The sequence below is a fragment of the Pleurodeles waltl genome, chromosome 12 (assembly GCF_031143425.1).
Source record: "Pleurodeles waltl isolate 20211129_DDA chromosome 12, aPleWal1.hap1.20221129, whole genome shotgun sequence".
NCBI lineage: Eukaryota > Metazoa > Chordata > Amphibia > Caudata > Salamandridae > Pleurodeles > Pleurodeles waltl.
Window position 1 is genome coordinate 598074732 of NC_090451.1, and position 23726 is coordinate 598098457.

General features: G+C 44.2%; 1 protein-coding gene across 1 annotated transcript in view; it reads right to left on the bottom strand.

Annotated features, from left to right (window-relative positions):
- The window catches only part of LOC138268297 (persulfide dioxygenase ETHE1, mitochondrial-like), a 142103-nt gene extending 122113 nt beyond the window's left edge, over positions 1–19990 (bottom strand). Inside the window, exon 1 of the mRNA XM_069217809.1 lies at positions 19732–19990. Coding sequence (XP_069073910.1) covers positions 19732–19764 — 33 coding nt within the window. The 5' untranslated portion in view covers positions 19765–19990. The remainder of the gene's footprint in view (positions 1–19731) is intronic.
- Positions 19991–23726: the final 3736 nt, after the last annotated feature.

Below are 23726 nucleotides of genomic sequence, written 5' to 3' on the forward strand. Positions count from 1 at the left end.
GATGATTCATGTGAGTTTGAAGATCATTATGAAATTGAAGAATGTATAATAACTAAGGCTGAGGATGTAATAGTATGCTCAGACATGGAAACATGGCACAATCAGTTGAGAAATTATGACGTTTTAAGTCATGCATATTGTGAAAGTGGGATGGCCAAGAGAAAAAGCATTGAAGGAATCATGACAACCTTTTAGCAAAATAGCCAATGAATTTTCTTTTGGAAGAGATTTATTGGTGAGAGGAGACCAATTGATACCACCGAAATGTTTTCGCCAGTGGATATTGGGAACTGCTCGTTGGTCATTTGGGGATTACTGCCACTAAATGAAGAGTAAGAAATGACTTTTGGTGTCCTGAAATTGGTGGAGATATTGAAAGGATGCTGAAAGAAAGCTTACAATGTTGTTGTTGTGACAAACATTTCTCATGACATGTCTACTGTGATTCCTCCAGAAATATATCGGCAGAGAAGTGTGGTTAATTTTTAGGCCCCTTTCATGTGTGACCCCACAATATGAGATACCTTGTGGTAACGACTGATTATCTTTCAAGTTGGATTGAGGTGCATGGGGTGGTGGAACCAAACACTAAAGCTGTCATTTGTTTTTTAAATTACTTTTTTACTGCAGAAGGAATTCCAAAATAATTATTGACAGACAATGGTGTGCGGTTTACATCTGCAGCCATGACAGAATTTTTAAAGAAATATGGCATTAAACATCTACGTACTCCACTTTATTATCCTCAAACAAGTGGGAAGGTTGAGAGATTTAATAGAGTATTGGTGGAGTGTATTCAAAGTGCTAGAAAATCCAGGAAACATTGTAAAGCAGAAATCGGAGATCTTGTTTGAGCGTACAGATCCACACCCCAATCTGTCACAAAAACAGTACCTTTTGAACTTCTGACGGGTAGAAACGTTGTTTCTGCATTGTGTCCCTTTAGGAGGATGGAACTGAAGGGTCAAGGATGTGATGTCATTGATGCCAATAAGAAACCAAAATACTGAGGGATGTATACAGTGCTGCAGTATGTGAGAAAAACATGAAATGTACAGGTTTTGTCTAACAGGACGATTAAGTTCAAGATTGGTGGTTTCGCATGCATCAAAGAACCCATTTTGCTTAAAAAAAGGTTTGCTAAGTTCAGAGTTCCTGTTTATATTATTGAAGTAAAAGGCAACGCTGTATAAATGTCAGCTGGCCAATGGTGGAAAGTAGGAAGAATAGCTAAAGAGTAGATAAAAATTATATGATGAATCTTGATTTAGTTGTGGCAAAGGACAAAAAACATGATCTGGGAAACAACTTGAGTAAGAATATTGATGCTGTATTGAGAAGAAGCACTAGAGTAAGCAAATTACCCAGAAGATATATACATTGAAAGCTGTATTTTTTTTTAATTCAACATTATGGTTTCCTATTCTGTTTCTTAATAGATTCTTTATAGATTCTATTTAAAAAAAGTAAGCTATTTAAAAAAGTACATTCATTGAATATAATTTTTTTAGTTATTTGATTTTGCTTTAAAAATTTACTTTTCTCCATTCAAAATAAAAAAGGGGTGAAAAGATGTGTGGTATCTTGCTATTTCTATTTCATGTCTTTTGTTTCTATTTTAGGTGATGCATTTGACTCAGGATATTGTCATTGGTTAAACAGGTATTCCATTTTAGAATGCTAAGATGCTTATGTTTGAATGTAAGGTCATTTGGAGGGATCTCCTGGGCCCTCATGTATGGTGTAACCTGTTCTCTTAATTAGGTTGTTCTGTGAGAGGCAGCAGGGCACAATGTCACTTGTTATTTCTGGTAGGACTTTGTATTACAGTGTTTAGTCTATCAGTCACAATCTTTGCCAGGATTCTGACATTGATGTTAAGAATATAGGTTGGGTAATAGTTGCTCAGAGTTAGGGGTTGCAGCAGAGTGACTTGAATGTGAAAACCTGTTGGTTTATTTATGCTTGTGACTCCAGTGTTTGTAAAATGGTTTTGAACTATACCTCCAGTGTCTGTCTTGCTAAATAATATTATTTACTTTACAGGGTTGTGGTAAGGGGTTCTGAGCTAGCTACACATGACACATGTGAAGGCTGAGTGAAGAACACTGTTGTCTCACTCAACCTGGCATCTGCACACAGGTAGCACTGTAGCAGTAAAAGTTCAGTCTAGATTGTGATGGTCCAATTGGGTTCTGGGAGCAACTGCATCATCCCTCGTTAGAAAAGTATATAGTCACTGTGCAGTTTATGTGAATAATAATGTTTTAACCATAGCTTCAGATTGGAACACAATACAAAGATCTAACATTAAATAAAAACAATGTCCTTTGCACAGTGACCTTGTTGGGCAGAGGCAGTTAATGCTGTTGCAACTAACATTAAGGTTTCCGAACGAAAATAACAACACCGCACTGCATTGAAAAATGTTTCTTTTAGCAACTAGTTCACTGAAAACAAAGCAATTTTAAATTTTTGTCTGCATACATTTACTGAAACTACTCCTGAATGGTAATTACACCATGAGTAAGAATCTCCACAATGCTAATCATTCAGTATCTATCCTGACGACAATCATCCAGTTTATGCGAGATTACTTTATTTATGTATTTACAGATGTGGAAAAGCAATGGAACACACCAGGAACCGTGGTAACAGAAATAAGAAAGCAAAAATTGAGTATCTGGAATGACAACAACCAAGGTGGTGAACTGTCCTTTTTTAATCAAAGGGTAAGCTTGAATAAGGAGCACAATAGGGTTCTCAGCTGCACAGTTTCAGGACAGTTCAGTTTCAAAAGATGTGGTGTCACTGGAGGTTTTGTAAACATGATTCTTAAGGAATATGCTACAGTGAGGGATATACAAACAACTGCAAACATTAGCAGTTCTTCTTACGAGGAGCAAGAAACAGAAATGAGGATGGCCATTCGATAAATGTACTCAAAATTCAATTCATGAGGTCGAATGCTTGCCATCTACCTGGGAAATCTGTAGCATCTTCTGGAGAGTACTTGTTGTTTCTTACTTTGCCCATCACTAGTAAAAGAATGGAATATACCTTTTCAAAACTCACACTGATAAACACAAAACGTCTGTCTACACTTAGGTAACATCATCTAGTGGTGGTGGTGATGATGTCTATAGCAGTCTTTCTGCAGGGCTACAGGATGAGATGGGGCCACTGTATGGACCCAGTGCTTATTTTGAGTTGGTGGTTGCAGGTGGGACCCACTGGCACTCATTTGTTTAGTATTGGCACATATTCTTCCTCATCGGACTCTGACCCAGAGCAAGCAAGAGTAAAACCCAAAAGGGGAAAGAGGGAAGAAGAGAAAAAATGAAAGACAGTGCATAGAAAGAAAGCATGGATGAAACATAACCTCAAACAGTGAGCTAAAGAGATTTCAATGAATGCAACATGAGTTTGAATCAAGATTATGCAGCTTTGGTACTCATCATGCCTGACATTCAGTAGAGCCTGCAGTAGAGTTCTGTGCAAAAATGTCAACCCCAGCACTTATTCTTTCACGAATTAAGCACTACATGGACCTTTAATTCAAAACACAATAACGAGCTTAAGAATCATTTATATACTGCTGTGTTCATTCTCTAGTTTTTCAGGTACTGAATCGGTTTTGGGACATATCTATTGTAAGATATGTGTTTTCAAATAGCAATATCAGCTTTAAAATAACTGCTCTCAAGTGACGAAAGCCTTAACATGATTGTAAATAAAAATTGCCTGTCCTCAGCCTCTGCATCTTTGTAGATTCTCTGTGTATGCATGCACAGTTACCAAGTAATAAAAGGCTTGATACTGCCATGGTTCAAACCATGGAAAGTCACCACTGTTAAGGGGCTGAGAGGTGTTCAACAAACCAGTAGATACTATAATTGCTGTCACTTTTTAGATTGAAGCCTACCAGATAGCACAGCTGTCTGGTCTGCTGACAAAATCCATGGAACAGTCTGAAAGCTTTCCTGGGTATGCATTCTGTCCATCGCTTACCATTGTCCTTGTGTTCTCTAGCTCACATTTCCTTGCTTTCTGTTTGATGGCTTTATTTGTTTTAGGCTGTTCCAGCTCTAGTTTGTCCTTCTTGTGAAGCACAGCTTATTTACTGTAAACAAGCTTTTAAATCTTGTTCTTATCTTGTTACATTTGTCTATGTCTTCCAAGAGAGCTTGATGCTTACTTTTCTTTCCCTTACTTCAAAGTGAGATGATTTATGTTACAACCTTGCTGTGAAAGAAAAGGCTTTCACCTAGCACACAACAAAATTTGAAAGCTTGTAAATGAATTGTGGAGATATTTCAAAATATAGCAGGATTAAGAAAGCACAAATGAAGCACTTTTTTGTAATTCTGAAGTGAAGTGGAAACACATATTTTAAAATGATCTCAACAAATCAATACACTAGATGACGACATTTCTATACATGATCTTTTATGCATGTATACTTTTCTCACTAAAGCTGTATGTCTGTGCAAATGTAATGGTCATTATAATCGAAAATGTGTTGTCTTTAATGGCAGTGTGCTTCCACATCATGTATACTCCTCACTATACCAGTATGCTCTATACAACTCCAATCTAAGACACTCCACTCCAATCTACAACACACCACAATACTCCACAACATGCAATGCAATCCACTCTACTCTACGACATGCCACACTACTCCACTTTGACACTCTATGACATGCCACTCTGCAGCACACCATTCCATTCTACTCTACTCTACATGATACCACTCCACTCTATGCCACTCCAATCTACGGCACGCACATCCACTCTACGACCCTCCAGTTTACACCCCTCCACCCTACGCCACTCCACAGCCCTCCACTCTAGGTTCCTCAACTCTAAGACATTTCACTCAACGAAACTCCAGTCTATGCCACTCCACTCCACTCCACTCTACAGCACTTTACTCCACTCTATGCCCTTTCACTGTACGATACTCTATGCCCCTCTACAAGATACTACCCCACCCTATTCCACTCCACTCTACAACACTCTACTCCACTCTATGCCACTCTACTCAACTCTGCAACACTCTATGCAACTCCTTCTCCATGCCTTTTTACTTCATGCTATAGAACACTATTCCACTCTACTCCACTATGCTATTCTAGGCCACTTCACTCGATTGCACTTTATGCTAAACAACTCTACAACACCCTATGCCACTTCACTCTGACACTTTACTCCACTCTATGCTAAGCCACTCCACTCTACAACACTTGACTCCAGTCTGCCATCTAGTATACAGTGCACTACGCCACTCTACACCACTCCACTGTACAACACTGACTCTACTCCACTCTGCGACACTCTATACAAGTCCCTCTCTGCCACTTCACACAATTTTACACCACTGTATGAAACACTAATCCACTGTACTCCAGGATGCTACTCTAGGTCACTCCGCTGTGTGCCACACTATGCTAATCAACTCTATAGTGTCTATGCCACTCCACTCAGACTTTTCTTCTCTCCGCAACATTCTACTTCACGCTTATGACACTCCACTCTACAACAATCTATTTCCTTCAATGCCACTCTATTTTACAACACGCTACTCCACTCTTCGCTACTCCCTCTAGGTCACTCCATGCCACTTTAATCCACTTTATGCCACTCCACTGTACAACACTCTACTACACTCTTTGCCACTCCACAACACTCTATTTCACTCACACCCATCCACTCTACTCCACTCCACGACACACTGCTAACTCTATGGCACTCTATGCCTCTCAACTCTGCCAGTCCACTCTAGGCCACTCCACAACACTCTATGCTACTCCATGGCACTCTATGTGCCTCCATTCTATGACACTGTACTCTAAGCCACTCCACTCTATGACAATCTACCACTCTTCGCCATTGTAGGAAAGTGCCTCTTTTGACATGGTCACCCCCCCAACAAACACACACTTTTTTGCCTGGTAGCTGGTGCAATCTTGACCGAAAGTGCACTGGGTCCCTGCTAAACAGGTCCCCAGTGCCAAGTCTCTTTCCCTACAACTACACAGTCTTTTTTCCCAACTGGCAAACCTTTAGCTACCACTATAAGTCCCTACTAAATTGTACCTCTGGTACCTAGGCCATGGAATACTAAAGGAAAGCCCCTGAGGGCTGCGGCAAGATCTGTGCCACCCTCAGGGACCCCCTCACTAAGTGTACACAGTTCTGCTTTCGCAGGATGCGTGTCTTGGTGCAGAATTAAAATGAAAACCTGACATGGCAGACAGCCTGTATGCCCTGTCCCCTTAAAACTGCAGGTAATATATGTAAGTCACCCCTCTAGCAGGCCTTCCAGCCCTAAAGGCAGAGTGCATTATATTACATGTGAGGGCATACCTGCACGAGCAGATATGCCCCTGCTATGTCTGTGTTGATTCTCAGACATAGTAAGTGAACAGTGAAGCCATTAGTACATGTGCTGGACACTGGTCACTACGAGTTCCCCATCTACACAATGGCTTCACTGACAACAAGGATGTTTGGCATCAAACATCTCGTATTGATAAACCAGTCTCTGAATCCAGTGATGGATTTATTAATACATGCACTCCGAGGGCACCTTAGAGGTGCTCCCTGAATACCTACCAACTCCTAGTGTGGGCACTGACTGGTCAAAACCAGTACAGCCACCTTAGCCATGTTTCTGAGTTGACAGCCAATGCTCTTGAGGGCTCAAAATAAAGGCATGCTCTGGGCAGAGATGTGACCTCCTCTCCCAGGTAGGATGGAAATTCCAGGGCAGGGAGCTTCAAAGGCCTTGCTGCATTTGAAAAGTGACCCAGGCCTCTCCAAATGGTGGAGGGGCATGACCCCCAGTTCCTGACCCCACTTTTGGCAGCAGGACTGGTGGGAAAATTAAGTAAATTAGGAGGCGTGCCCTCTTCATGCCAGACCCACTCCTAGGGTGGAGCAGCTGAACTGGACAATACTTTTTAAATTCATTCATCTTGGATGGAAGGAATTAGGCCAATAGGGTTAAGACTATGCCACTTCCCAAAGGAAGTGGTCATGGGAAGGGTGTAGTCACAATACCGATGAGTAGCCCATCGGCTACCACATGACACTCCTTGTAACTTCCCTTAATTCCAGTATTTAGGTGGCACCCTTCAACCCTAGAATCTGATTCATGTCGACCTACGAAAAGCTGGACAACATAGAAGTCCCCCCAACAGAGAAGACTGAAGACACCAACTGACTTGGCCCCAGCCCTACCAACCTGTCTGTAGCCTTCAATGAACCTGCACTCAGAAGACGACTGTCCTGCAGCCCAGCGACCTCCAAAGCCTTGGAAGGACTGCCTTGTGTCAATAAAGATCAAGAACTCCAGTGGGCTGCAGACCTGTCCAAAATAAATCATCTCTAAAGAAGAAGTCTGCCTGAGAAACGGAGACCTGGAACCACCCCTGCACCTGATGCCCCCTACCTGAGTCCAAGTGGCCCACCAGTCCAGTGAAGGTTCCCCAGGGCTTCTGACAAAATGTCCACTGTAGGCTGACCCCTGCCGGACTCTTCAGTGATGCCTGCAGCCTAAATTAGAGGACTCCTCTGACCGCAAACTGCCCGGTAGGTTTTTCCCAATGCCAAAAGACACCCCTGCACCCAGGGCCTCGGGGAACTGAACCGTCAGTGTCCCTACAACCCCTAGCATCTCTACCCACCTGGGCAGCTGTGGGTTGACCTCACCCGGCCTCCTGGCCAGAGCCTGCAGCCTGTTTCTGAAAGTGATCTCCTCCATTGAATGACAATGGGCGCCCAATGCTGTGTTGGCACTCTGCACCTGGCCCCCCGTACCACTGAGGATATAAGTTTGGTGCTGCCTTGTGGCCCCCCTTGTACTTACCTGAGCTCCAGGAGATCGACCTTTGACCCCGCTCCACTCACCTGTAAGCAGCGCTTCCACGGATAACCCCTATCTCCATAGGATATAATTGGGCACCTAACGCTGTGTTGCCACTCAGCACCTGCTTCCCCTTGTGCCACTGAGGTTGTAAGTTTGGTGCTGCCTTGTGGCCCCCCAGGTGCCTATCTCAACCCCCAGAGACCAACCTCTGACACTGCTTGTACTTGCCTGGGAGCAGCACGTCTTGCTTCCCCCAGTCTCCAATGATGAATATTGGACACTGACTCCAAACCTGACTTTTGCACCCAGCTGACCCTGTGCCGCTGTTGATGCACTCTTGGTACCAACCTGAACCTTGCCTGGTGTTTGTCAAAAACCCTGAAGACTGGGTTTGTAAGTTGTGTACTTAGATGTGAAACTGCATTCTTGTTTTCCTCCCATAGGTTAACATTGAAGACCCTGAAAGTGGCACTGGGTCGATTTTTGAAAAGCAAAGTATTTTTAATTTGAAAACTGCTTACCTTATAACAAAGTTATATTCACCCTCATGTTTCTAGCACAGCTGACTCAAAGACATAGGGGGTCATTTTGAGCCCGGCTGTAGATGGTTATGTGGCGGTACTACCGCCACATTATGACATTGGCGGATTGGCTGCAGCCAACCTGCCAATTTGCCATTCGTACCGCCATGGCGGTAACAGCCACCAGGCCAGAGATAACAATCTACAGCACGGTGGCTGCTATTGTACCGCCAGCGGCATTTTGAGCCAGCCTACTGCCATTGATTTTCATGGCATTAGCAATGCCACGAAAACCATGGCAGTAGGCCCTACCAGTGACAAGGAATTCCTTCCCTGTCACTGGTAGGAGGCTCACCCACCCCCCAAACACTCCCCAGACGCCCCCCACACCTCACTCCATTCATGCTCCCCCCTTCCGATCCCCCACCCCCATACATGCACACACTCACACTGGCATACACGCATTCATTCACACATACATCCATTCATGCTCACACATATCCGTACACACATTCACACTGACATGCAGACACGCATTCACATTTCCATTCTTACACGCATTCACACACATGCATACACCCACGCAAACAACACTACACAGACGCATTCATGCACACACTCACACATTCATGCACACAACCCCACACACACACACAACACCCAACAACACCCTACCCTGTGGGAAGCCCAACGTACCAGCCTCCAGGTAGTCTTCCGTCGGGGAACAGGACGGGGCACTGCTACTGCCAGCAGTGCCCGTCAGCAGCACCCGCCAGCAGAGCACCGCCAGGCGGTATCATGTGTCATGATACGGCTGGCGGCGGTCTACTGGCGTGGTTGTGCTGGTTGTAACAGCCCCACCTTACCACCATCCGCCAGTGTGGCCACAGCCCGATTTGCACCCTTCTTGTGGCAGAAGTCCAGCTGTGGTCATAATATTGCGAATGGATAGAAGCCGCAGTGACGGTCTTTCGGCGGCAGTCACCGCAGCGGTAGGCGGTTTATACCACCAATGTCTTAATGTGGGCCACAGTCCCTTTCCATTGGGTGGGCCAGCCTCCACAGATGAAGCAGATTGCAGTTCCCCAGTATGTTCTTCAGTGACACTGCTAAACCGCTATGTCAACCTGCCAACAAAGCCACCTACAATATTCCAGAAAGGCAAGTAAACTTGATGGATGGTATGGGCCTTTCAAGTTTGTCAAGGAGAAATCTAAAGTAAATCACTGATCGAAAAGAAGACGTTCTGTGAATGAGGATAGTACCCTGCCCACTTAGAGGTAGAAAACAGGATGGTATATCAATACATTGGTAGAGGATTAGCACCAGGAAGATGCACCAGTGTATATGTATGGATATGGGATTTCCAAAGTGCAAACCTAGCGGAAAGTCAGGGAAGCACTGTGCTTGCTTAAAGTCCACAAGTAATAGGAGATGAATGTGGGTTGTAGATGGTTAATGGATTGTGATGGGGTATTCTTTAAATAGGTGAGTATTCAACTCTTTCCTAAATTGCAACTGCACTGGGGCACTCCTGATGGATATAAAATGTGGTTCCAGATCCTGGGTGAACAGGTGTCCTATATTATTTTTTTACTTTTTCACAGTTCTTAGTTTGCAGTCTGATGGTGACCTGGATTTAGGTGTACCGAGATCCACCAGAGATGGTCAGTTTGTCTGCAAGGTAAGCAGGGGTGCTGATCATGATGGATTTGTAAATTATACAGCTGTTTTTTTAAGATGATGCTAGCGAGCAATGGAAGCCAATAGAGTTCCATCGGCATTCAGGAAATGTGAATGTGTTTCTTCATGCCCTGGGTGAGATGTGCTGCATTGTGTAGCCTGCCCCTAAGGGGTGCCGGTGAGGAGTCTGGGAGGCCATGGAGTAGTGCATTATCACTAACCAGATGCAAGAGCATGGTGGCTTGAACATCAGTTCTGAAGTTGATTTCTGAAAGAAATGCTATGACTTTCTTTAAAACAGAGAGCTGGTACCATCAGTCATTGTGTTTTTTGGCAATGTGTTCTTTTAGGGTGAGGTTGGTGTCCATTGTGTATGGCACTCACTAAAGTTGGAGCTCAAAGTCATCAAGTTTCATGTCATTGAGTCAGGTCTGTACTGCATTTTGTTTATTTTTATTTGGCAAATAACAGGAATTCTCCCTTAGGTGGGTTGAGTTTCAGGTAGGTGCTGGACATCCAAGTGTGGTTGATGTACAAGCAGTGTTTGAGGCTTTGGATGTCTAAAACAGAGGAGACTCTCAAATAGAGTTGTGTATCATCAACACAGTACCAGTCTGTGATGGCTGCTGAAACAATTATGTGCCTGGCCTTATTTAAAATGGCTGACCTGAGTTAATCACTAAGTCCAGACCACTCTTTCTTCCAGCAGAGGGAACCAGATGTCATTGCAATGTCACCAAATGTTTCGGTGCATGGCAAACTTGTTTCTTAAGGGCCACTTGAATGAAGCGGGTTGTACGTGCAGCTAGTGAGAATTGCCAATACTTAACTACTCAGAACAACCCCAATGGTGGTGCAAGAATGCTCAGTAAGGTGGTTGGGAGAGTTGTAACATGACCACTTTGCTAGAAAATTGAGTGCTCAGAGACTCAGTACACCTTAGCCGTGGTGTGGTGGATCATGCAAGCACAGCTCCAAATTTGATTGGTATCTACACTCATACTGAGCATTATGACTTTTGGACTTTTGTATCAGGATGGGGTATCCCTTGACTGTTCCTGAATAGTGAGAGTAGAGTCCCATGCCTCAAATCACTTCATGAGATCTCAAGTAGGCTCTCAACAACAAATGATATTCAAATGCCTTGTAAATACAGCCTTCTGTTTTAACAAGTTCACATGGAAAACAGCATGGCATAACCCATAGATGTAGATATGGAGTGTAATTAGCTATTTATTACTTCTATTGAAGAAGGGAAAGGGCAGCAACACTTACTCGAAGTTTTCTTGTCCATGAATCTTGGCCCCTCCAACATGCAATCAGAGTAATAATACAAGCTCGATTTTACAGGCCATCATGTAGGAACTGCCACTTGTGTTTACAAAATCTGGGGTTTTAACTCAGTGCATCAACTACAACACAATTTCTTAGGGGCATATTCAAAAACTGTATTTTGTAGTATGTTTGGTTGTACTATAATAGTACTGCTAACATTCTACAAAAAGCTATTCACATACCTATGTGTGGAAGTCTAAGCCTTCCCCCTCCTATCTTTTATGTTCAGAGATCTCCTCCCACACTACCCAGGTCTCTGCACACTTAAGAATATGTTTTAGTAGTAAATGTGGGAGGGACAGAGATGAATGGCTGAAAAATAGGGAGTAATTAAGACTGAAAAGGAGGGGGTTACGTAAGGAATAAGAAGGACTGTTGGAAATGGCTCTTTTTGCAGGGTTATCCCCAAACATTTGCCCTCTTCCTCCTACTGTTTTTGAAGGTTTTAGGGCTCTGGGCACTTTACCACTGCTGGCCAACGCTAAAGTGCAAGTGCTCCCAGTCTAAATTGGATTGGTAATTGGTTTATATATGATTTGTATATTTGATTTACTAGTAGGTCCCTAGTAAAATTAACTAGAGGTGCCCAGGGCCTGAATATCGAATGCTTCTAGTGGGCCTACAGCACTGTTTGTGGTAGCCATATGAGTAGCCCTCTAAACATGTCTATGACCTGCCAATGCAGTGTCTGAGTAGGCAGTTTTAACTTCCAGTTCGACCTGGCAAGTGCACTCACTTGCCAGGGCCAAACGTTCCCTTTTACTTCATGTAAGGTACCCCTAAGGTAGGCTTAACATAGCCCCATGGGCAGGGTGCAGTGTATAAAGTTAGGACATGTACTGGTGTGTTTTTCATGTCGTGATAGTGAAATACTGCCAAATTTGTTTTTGACTATTGCAGGGCTTATCTCTCCCAGAGGTTAACATGGCAATTGCCTTGAAATATCTTTTAAATATAATTTCCCAATGGGACCAAATAGAGATATGGAGCTTGGGTCTCTGAACTCACAATTCAAAAATACATCTTTTAGTGAAGGTGGTTTTTAACGTGTGTGTTTGAAAATGCCACTTTTAGAAAGTTGGCATTTTCTTGCGTAATCATTCTGGGCCTCTGCCTGGCTGTGAAATACACTTCTGGGTCAGGATGACAGTTGGACAGGTTGTGAATTCACTCTAGACAGTCACACAAAGGGAGCTGAGGTGTGTCCTGCATATCCTGATGGGTCTTCCTGGGCTAGAGTGGTGGGAGGAGCTTACACTTGCACCAGAATAGGGCTGTGTCTGTTCTTACACAATGCAGTCTCCAACCCCGTAGAGTGTGTCTAGGAACAGGGCAGGAAAGACAGGATCTTGTACATTACAATGATTTTTATTTGAAGTTTGCCTACTTCAAAGGAAGAAATAAATATAAGTATAGGACAAAAAAAAACAGACCTTTAGAACACTTATGGGTCAAGAGAAGGCTCTGCCAAGGAGAAGAGCTGAAAAGCTGTGAGGAGGAGTACTGCCCCTTTGCTTTGTGTGCTTTGCTGGGTTGGCCTGGAGTTGCTGTCTATGCTTTGGAGAGGACAAAGACTGGACTTTGCTGTGTATCCTGCTTGTGAGGTTTCGCAAGGGTTTGGACTGAGCTTTCCTCCTGTTAATAAGTCTCGGGGATATCAAAACCTTCACTTGCATGCCCCTGGGGTTCTCTTGCTGAGGACCCTGACTTGCCAGGAGGTGCCCACTCCAGTTTCTGTGCCCTTGGGAGTGAAGTGTGGCATAAAACCAAAAGAACCAGGCGAGCCGACTCCGGGCGACTCTGCGCCGCTGCCTGAACCCAAAAGTGTGGTTCCTGCTGAAGTGCGACGACCGGGGGGACCGACACCTCAGGGCCGATGCGGCAGCAGCGTATCTGAACTCCCACAACATCGTCAGTCCAAGTGCTGTGTGACTGATGTCCGTGACACCCGACACAGTGCATTTGGCCCCATGGAGTGACCGTGACCTTGCGAGGACACCTCATCACGTCTTGATTCAATGGATTCATCGACACCACTGAATCATAAGGAACCGATGCCTCGCCGCCGACACCCACTCACCTCCGCTGCACCGTAAGGAACCGACACCTCATCTCCCCTGCCTAGCAGTAAGGATCTGTTACCTCACTTCCCTGGTAGGAGTACAGAACTGATGCCACACCAGCTCCAGCGACGCCTCACCATCCTGACGCCGTGCCACATCTTTGACTCTGCCTCGTTTCTAAGGTACTGTACCTGGGATCCGTGCAACTCCATGACCGGTGCCACACTCCCTCGCAAGTGGTGTTGGACTGTTGGGAACGACTCCATCACAATGCCATGATAGCACCAGTTGAAGCTATTGTGTTTCTAAGTGCTTTATTGGGATTTTATCTTTAAAAATATATATCTTTGCTTGTGCATGTTGGATTTTGTTGTTTTGGTCTTGTTTTACATAGATAAATACTGGCTATTTTCCTTAACAGGTATGGTGTCCATTTGTAGTGTTTTCCCTTTGTTACTGTGTGTGGGTACAAATACTTAACACATTTCCTCTGAGATTAGCCTGACTGCTCGTGCCAAGCTACCAAAGGGGTGAGCAGACGTATCTTAGGAGTGTGACTCCCTTACCCTGACTAGAGAGAAGGTCGCTACTTGGACAGGGTGAAAACTGACTGCCAACTATAGACCCCATTTCCAGCAAGAACCTTATGGGGGTTGGGAAGGGGTTTAGAGAGGGACATGCGCTCACCTACAAAAGAATAAAACCATTGCTATTCACAAACTGCCCTTCTGTAGTTAATACAGACAAAAAAAAAAAAAAAAACAGTAGAAAATGTATTCCAGCTTAGAGCTCGAGTAAGTCCAGCACCACACATGGCCAACCACTGGTACTGCAACGCCCACTCACAAAAAATAATGGAGGCAGGGAATTAAAATAAAAAACCCATAGAAACTTACTTAAACTATTTAAAAAGATATAATGGTTACTTTTATTAATAAATATTGTAATAGCCTTTGTAATTCTAAACATCAATGTAAATTATTTTTTAATAATTACATTCCTCTAAATTATTTATATACATCACTTAATCATTTTAATACATAATAGAAATATATTTTTTCATTTTAGTTGGGAATTGGTTTTTATTTAAGCATTGGAAAAATAATTATATTTTGTTTTAATATATTCTAAACAATTAAATGTTTTATTTAGAGATGTTATTAAATCTGTAACTTTTTTATAATGTTCTACATTTAAATTAAATATCTGCAATTAGTTAACATGACTATCTCACCTAAAAATATATTTCCACATTTCTAAAACTTTAATAAACCTAAATAATGTTCCTTATACTTTCCTGTAGGGAGATCCCTGCCCCTATTATGGAGTCTCTACCAAATGTGTGTAACGTCACATACAGTTGTAAGTCACTACTAGTAGTATTTTTACAGTCATCTCTTCACTGATCTACTGTACCAAGTCTATACTTTAAGTAATATTCCACTCATTAATGGTGAATAGCCAATAGTAGTAAAGTTATTTAAAGGTGTAAGAGTAAATCTACATGTAGTAAATCTAGACACGTATATTTCTCTTTGTGAATAGGCCCATTAGAATGCATCATATGTTAAAGCAAGGCTTGAAGGTGTGTAAAGATTGACGCCATACAGTAGGACATGAAGGGGGCATGCAACAGCTATATCAGAGAGAATATTTATTTACCTCTACTGTTTGTATAGCACACCCTTTCCCATCAGAGCGGTGCAGAGTATTTGATAAGCACCTCTGCACTGAACTGTGAGTTGAACCTCACCTTTGACACCAGGTGTGATTTTGTGCAAGCACAAAATAAGATGTAATTTGTTTTCTTTTTTCCATTTTTTGGCATTGCTAAGGAATAGAGCTTTTTATTTAATGATTAGTATGGCAATGCAACTTTTAAAATTCCTTTGCAATATATTAAGGTAAAGGACAAATGTGCAGTACTGAACACAATGTGAATTACAGATATGCATACTATGAAATGTGTTGGTGGGCTTCGGTCTAGTTAACCAGCCCACTGGCATAACCCCGGAAGGAGATCATGACATCCTCTGGACAGGTGTGGCCACAGGTTATATAATAAATTGAAAAAGATCGCAGAGGGTCTTGCACCCCAACTGCCTCACTGAGTCAGTGTCAGTTTGTTAACTAGCTTGTGCGACACTCAGGCCTAGCCTCATGAGGGCCACAGGCATGTCCCTTTTCATCTATGTCCGGTAGTGGAACAAGAACTGGACAAGCTAGAAGAACAAGGCATCTTAGAAAAAGTAACTGGACCCACACTATAGGATTCCCCTATGGTAATCGCGAGCAACCAAAACAGCCGGGGAAAATAAGCCTATGCATTGGCCTGCGTGAACCGGGACACAACACCGACCATTGATGACATCATTGCCGACCTGAACGGCTCCCGATGGTTTTCCAAACTCAACCGAACAAGGAATTCCATCAACTATGCCTGGCCGAGAACAGCAGGTACATCACCACCTTCTCTACGCACATCGGACTCCAGAGATACAAGAGACTGAACTTTGGCATCTGGTCTGCAGCTGAGGTATTCCAAGATGCCATTCAGGAAACTCTCTCAGGGCTACCCGGAGTTATGAAAGTGAGTGTCAATATACTCATCCACTTTGCGACTGCCGAGGAGTATCACCAACACCTCTAAACCACACTCTGGCACTTTGTAGAGCATGGCTTAATCATCCACAAAGAAAAGTGCTTATTCTTTCAAAAGTCTATTGAATTCTTCGGTTACATCTTCAGCCAGGATGAGGTGCAGGCTGCCCTGCAGAAATCCCAGCTGATCAAGCAAGCTCCAGCTCCAAAGACTGTGAATGAAGTGTGCAGCTTCTTGGGAATGGCCATCTATTGCGGCCGATTCATACTGAACCTGGCCACCATCGCAGAGCCACTATGGTCCCTCACGAAAGTAGATACTCCATGGTCATGGGGCCACAGAGAAGAGAGAGCTTTTCAAGACCTCAAGGAAGCACTACTGAACAAGACCACCATGGTATACTTTTATTTAAAAAAAAGACAGAATTGATAGTAGACACCAGCCCTATCTCATTAAGTTGAACCCAGTAAATGGGCCCCACTGGCATTTGCGACCCAAGCACTCATGCCAACCGAGAAGCGCTATGTCCAGATTGAACGAGAAGCCATGGTGATCAGGTGGGCATGTGGACACATCAATCTGTACCTCTGTGGGAGGTCCCTCAGAGTAGTCACAGACCACCAACCCCTAGTCCATCTGTTCAAGGGCAATGCACCACACTCACTCCATGTATAGAACGCTCGACCGTCCAACTACCACACTATCACATGGAGGTCATCTACCGCCCTGGTGCCAAGAAAAAACGTGGACATCCTGTCACGCCGCCCACCACACCAAGCGGATGAGAACAAGCCAACCAATGAAGCGGCAGACGAGTACATTCAAACACTAGTACAAAGTGCCTGTCCCAGTAAGCTTAACATGAAGGAAATCTCTGATGAGGTAGCCGCCAACCCTGTGCTGACAAAAGTGAAAGTAGCTCTACCAGGCAAATCCTAGGAAGGATTCCTAAAAGATGCCAATAGGTGGTCCGGTTTGGATAATGACGACTCACAAAACTCTGGAGAGTCCCCAACGAACTTGGTACGCCAGCAGATGGTCTCATATTGAGAGGTCACCAGTTGGTAATACCAGCCAGCCTCGAACAACGGGTAACCACACTGACTCACGGAGGACACCAAGGCTCAGTGACAATGAAGTTGTGAATGCAAAAAAAGGTATGGTTCCCTCACCTTGAAAGCAATGTAGACAATCATGTGAGGCAATGTCCCTCCCGTCAGCTAACAAGCACCCCTGAAACCCCAGTGCCTGTTATTACAAAAGGACCATGTGAAGCACCCAGGTCCATGGTAGGCCTAGACTTCGGAAGCTTCCCATATGGAAGAGTCTCCATAGTGATGGTAGATGGATAGTCAACGTACCTGATCAAAGAGATCATCAAGTCCACTGCGCTTGCAAACGTGTCACCAGTGTTGGCAAAAAATGTTGGTTTCCCCAAAGAGAGTAAAACTGAAAACGCCCCCCCCCCCCCTCTTCCAAGGTGCAGAATTCAAAGGGCTACTCAAGCAACTTGAGATAAACCAATGACGTATCACCCCACAATGGTCTCAAGGAAATGGGGAGGTCGAGCACTTTATGCGCACCCTCGATAAAGCCCTGAGGATTGCCACGCTGGAGGCTGCTGACCTTGAGTTGAGCCTGCAACTGTTTCTGAGAGAGTACCGGGGAACGCCACGCTGTACAACACAATGGGCCCCGTGGTCGTTAATGTTAAATGGGGCTAGAGGTAACACCATACCAATGTGCCCTGGATGGGTACTGCTGCACTAGAATCCCGTAGCAGCCCAGGCGATGAGACAGGAAAACAATGCCCAAGCCAGCAAGCAGCGAGATGCGACCACCCCACGATGCAACCCTGGAGATCGGACGATCATCCGCGATGGTCACTGCCCAAATAGAAGCCGAACAAGCAACTCAGAATATATTGTGGCTCTGAAAGGTCCCTGTCCCAGAAGTTCCAGAAGACGACCATGGACATGAAGACAACACTTGGGACTTGAGCCCCAGAGAATAAGAGTAGACTGGCCATGGTGCGGCGAGTCCAACATCTGACCCAGGCAATAGAACCCAAACATCTGGCAATGACCCTAGGACCCAGGAGAACAATTACCGTTTTCCTCCCAGGCGACAAGGACTCCGGCCCAATCCATAGCCGAGCCAAAGGCTCAGAGACTGTGTGCCTTTTGTCTGAATTAACTGTTTGAACCAAGCTGGGGAGGGGTGTATGTGTCGGTGGGCTTCGGTCTACTTGATCAGCCCACCAGCATAACACTGGAAGAAGTTCATGACATCCTCTGGCCAGCCGTGGCCGGAGGTCATATAATAAATGGGAAAAGACCGTACGGGGTCGTCCATCCCAACTGCCTCACTGAGTCCGTGTTATTTTGTTAGCCTGTGCGTGGGACAGTCAGGCCTGGCCTCATGAGCGCCACTACACGAATCAAACAAACATTTTAGGTTTCACACGGGAACTATATGATGACGCTTGTATGTACACTATACGATCTTCTGTACACTATAGGATCTTTCATACAATATGTGATTTCGCAGACACTATAAGAACGCATGTACTCTATCCGATTTCACACACAGTATACAATCACACACCCACATACAGTATAAGTCACAAACACTGTATGGTATCACACATGCACAGTATACGACCCAGCTGACACTACACGACCACACACACACACACACACACATTATCCGATCTCACCCGGTATGCCATCACACAGGCACTATACAATCACCAATTGTACATAACAGGCTGGCACGAGGTCTTGGTAAAAGACCAAGTAATTAAAGCCTGAAATTCCGGACCTTCTTAGGTAGAGCGCTGCACTTCCGTCAGAAAGAGTAACAAGTTCCAACTACCAGTTGAAAACGTATAGGGCAATATGAATTTTGGACACATTCAACCTCACCCATAGCAGTTTGTTGAAACAAGACCTGGCTGATTAGTCTGACCGAAAGGGCTACGTCAGACCCAGCTGACGTGACGGATGCATCTCCTAGTAGCTCCTCACTGAAACTGGACTGTCTCTGTACCGCCCACTCCACTGATTCTGCCGTCAGTCAGCCCTTATGGATCCTCCATGACATCAGTGAGCGACAAGGGGCAGGCTCTTTTGACAGGACGGTCCAGAGTCACTGGTGCTTTTGACATGACAGTCTATTCGCTAGCCTTAACGGCTTTGACAGACGCTTGTAAGATGTGACTATCTCCCAAACTAACTGGCCACTCAGAGACACACCTGCTGTTCCTATGAAGTTACATTTAATAACTTTCGTAGGAGGTGCGCTTGACAGCTGCTATGAGCAAAATACCGGGGCACCCCTGATGTGCAAGGATGCCTCTGTTCCGTCCAGTCCTGAGCGCCAGACACAAGAACCCCTTCACCCTGAAAGTTACGGATAAGCCTGAGAGGCACTATCATTAATTTTGGGATTTCGGGAGGATGTTGCGATTCTTGTTGAGCAGCCGTAATTTCAGGCGGCTACACGTATTTACATTGGCCATCATTTTGGGGTACTCCTACGATCTGTAAATGGCTCTTTCCAACCCCCCCCCGCCCCCCCCCCCACACACACACACACATATGCGTTTTTACTGACATCTATTTCACTGTTCTAGGTTGCTCAGCTTACCTGCCGAAAGAGCAAGCCTGCTGTCACACTCATGGCTCGCCCTCTCTCGCGTTCTCTTCCGGCACTTCTTCTCTGTCAACAAACCCTTGCTTTACTTATGGAAGGCCCCACCCCCAGCTCTCCCTCCCTTAGAAACAGGTTTTAAAACCATACCGCAATCTTGACACGCAAACGCGTGTGCCTAGAGGCCTCTGCCAGCGTTACCAAGCGTTATATAAGTCAAGAAGAATGCACTGCTGGTTCCCCCGAGTAAAGAATGGCAGGAACGGAAAAAATCCGTGACTAAGGATGAGAAAGCAAAATATCAAAAGGCAGGAAGAGGGCGTGTCGGTGTTTTAGGTCTGGCCATAGACAGGTTTATGCGTTTTCTTGCATCATGCTGATGGCAATTTAGTGCATCGTTCCTCTTCCTATGTTATGTTTGTATTGCAGTGTATGCCGGGCTATTTTACATCTTAAAAGTGAACTCAGCTATCACACTTCTTGTCACATTCAAATCTTTACCCTATACATGCAGTACCAAAATCACTGCTACCCCACCAGAATAAAACTAATACAAATATCACCAATATCACTACTGCCATCAAAATTCTACTGAAGAAGCCACAACCAATACCACTAATACTGGCGCTACCAAAACCATCACCAATATTACACCACCAACAATTCCGCATGGCCACCTATTCCACTCTACCAATTCTACACCACCGCCATCAATAACAATACCACACCACCTATACAGCATCCCAAGCAATACTACCACCACCAGTACCATCACTAGCAACACCTCCATAACACCACAAATAAGACTAGTGTCAAAACCACCACCACCAATATCACACGAACTACTAATGCCATCCATATATCCTCCACATACTAACACCACCAATACCACCCCCACCAATACTGTATTACCAGTACTTCATATATCATCAGTACCACCACCTGGTTGTCCACCACCAGTACAACCAATACCACAACCGACAATGCCAGCCCTACCAGTACCAATCATACCACCACAATCAATACTATAAACTCCACCACCACTGAACCACACCACCACCAGACAAACCCCTTTTGTTTTGCCACAAAATGGAGACAACCACAACAAGTTTACAAGACTACAACAGTACTCACCATAAATAGTCATAAAACAAGAATTATTTCAGGGCAAAGAAACATAAATTGTAGCTGTATATTTCTCGTTATCATAATCAATTTTTGTACATAAAGTGGTCTATTGCACATTAATTATTATAATTAATTTTCATACATTAACTTATCATACATCTCTGTATATTGCTGCTGAAAGAGGTCTTTACCCGTTTCCGATTACTTAAACCAAATACTACCAATAGAAAATTATCATAACATCAACACACAACAACATCAAAGTAGCTTTAAAAACGTGTTAAAATTTTTTAAAAAAATATACCCAATTATTTCATTCTCTGGATTATATAAAAGCGCACACACTTTCTCTACAGTACAAATAATTTTACTAATAAACAACATCTTAAGAAACTTTATACACAATGTGTGAAAAGTGGGGTGGACAAAAAAGTGATTACAATCTTTCATTCCCTATCAAATAGGGTTGCATTCTCTTCTTCCTGAAGGAGACCAGAATTATATAATATCAACTGTTTGTACGACAGGGAATGGGAGTGGAATGGGCTATATTGGAGTAAAGTGGAATGGAGGGGAATTGGAGCAGATTTGAGTGGAGTGCAGTAGATTGGGGTGGATTGTAATGGGGTAGATTGAGTTAGATGGGATTGGAGTGGGGTAGATTGAGTTAGATGGGATTGGAGTGGGGTAGTTTGTTGTGGAGCAAGGCAGATTAGGATTGATTGGAGTGGGGTAGCTTGTGGAGATGGAATAGAGTAGAATAGGATAGACTGGGGTGGAGTGGGATAGATTGAAGTGGAATTGAGATTGGAGTGGAGTGGGATAGATTGGAGTGAAGTGGGTAGATCATGGTTTATTGGAGTGGGGTGGGGTAGACTGGGCAGAGTGGTGTAGATTGGAGTAGAGTGCGTAGATTGAAGCGTGGTAGATTGTAATGAGGTAGACTGTGGTGGAGTGGTGTAGATTGGAGTGTATGGGGTTGACTGTAGTGGGGTAGATTGCAGTAGAGTAGAGTGGGGTAGAGTGGAGTCAAGGGTGATAGATTGGAATGGAGTGGGGTAGATTGGGGTAGAATGGAGTGTGGTACATTGGAGTGGGCTAGTGTGGAGTGTGGTAGATTGTAATTGTGTAGATTGGGGTTTGGTAGATTTGGATGCATCAGTGTGTATTGGGGTTGATTGGAGTAGGGTGGAATTAGGAGGAGTGGGCTAGATTGAAGTAGTGTGGGGTAGATTAGATACATTTGAGCAGAGTGGGGGTAGATTGGATAAGAGTGGTGCAGATTGGAGGGAGTGGGGAAGATTGGGGTTGATTAGAATGTGGTATATTAGGGTGCGGTAGATTGGAATTGGGATAGTTTGGGGTGGAATTGGATGATTTGGGATGGATTGGAGTAGATTAGAGTAGGGTAGATTAGGTGGAGTGGGGTGGATTGGAGTGGAATGGGGTATTAGATTAGATTAGAGTGGAGTAGTGCAGGGTAGATTGGAGTGAGGTGGAGTTGGGCTGTTTGGGGTAGCATGGAGTGGGGTAGATTGGAGTGGAGTGGGATAGATTGGTGTGGATATGAATGGGTTCCATTGGGGTAGATTAGAGTGGGGTAGATTGTGGTATAATTAGAATTCCATTTGGAAAAACATGAGGGGGGGGGGGTAGGCCATCGACTCCTAGACCACAGCTTACTCTACTGAGGCTGCCAACATGTTTTCCGAAGGCATATGGGTCCCCTGGGGCCCTCTTTCCCTTTGAGAATCAGTTACCATATCCTTTAGTTTTCAGTAACTGATCAATGGCTTGGAAGCAGAGATGCGGTTGGAAATCATTGATACATTGCACATCGAATTTCAATTTGGGAAGAACATCCCTTTTATGCCCTTTCCAAATTGCAGTTCAACATGGGTCACAAAACCCATTTTGCAAGTTGGTAAAACTTTTCAAACTCCTAAAATGGGATATGTACATTTGAAAAAGACATTTTCAGGTTGCAAAGCCAGCGATTTTGTGAACTGCAGGGTTTGCGAATGCAAAATAACTTCTTTCATCTGGCACTCTGCTACTACAAGTTACAGAGATATTAAGAAAGTGAAACAGTGCGCCATCCTGAGAGGACTATAATTTCCCTCTTACCGCCAGACCATCCTATGCTGGTCATCAGACATTAACTCAGAAACTGTAGAAAGAAGGTCCTACAAACACGCTCTACATTGACAGAGGAAGGGAAATGGAAGTGATGAAAATTTGGAAGAATGGAGAGAGAGAGAGAGAGAGAGAGAGAGGCTATTAGAAATAGCAAGGAAGAAACAAAAATGAAAGAAAGAAAAGAAAAACAGGGAAAAAGAGAGGGAGGCATAGAAAAAGGGGAAACAGAAGTAAGAAAGAAGTCCTCCAGATCCATTATGGTAAGTCAGCTTCGGCACATTCTCAGAACCAAATGGAAGACATTTTAAAAATGAAGAAAAAGGGGCAGGGTAAGAATGCTCTGACCTGCTAGACCTGGTGCTGGGGTCCCCAGGGACCCTGCATGGGGCAAAAAGCATTTTTTTGAAATGTTGCTGCAAAATCGTGAAGGATCTGTGAATCCTGCAAAAATAAAAAAAAAAAAAAAAACAAGAGAGGTCTCCACCGGCTGAATAAAGTTGGCCTCCGGATGGACCTAGTCACAGGGCAAAATTTATTATTTATTATTGGGAGGGGGCATATGCGGGCCACCTCTTAATGGCCACTGTCGATCTTGGGGTCTGCCAAGGCCCTGGGAAGTGCCAGTCAAAATAATGCTGTTGGGTGCCCATGTGGCACCCCTCCCAAGGTCATTTATGAACCCAAGGACCGCCACCGGGGCCTACATATATCTAAAAGGGGGGCTG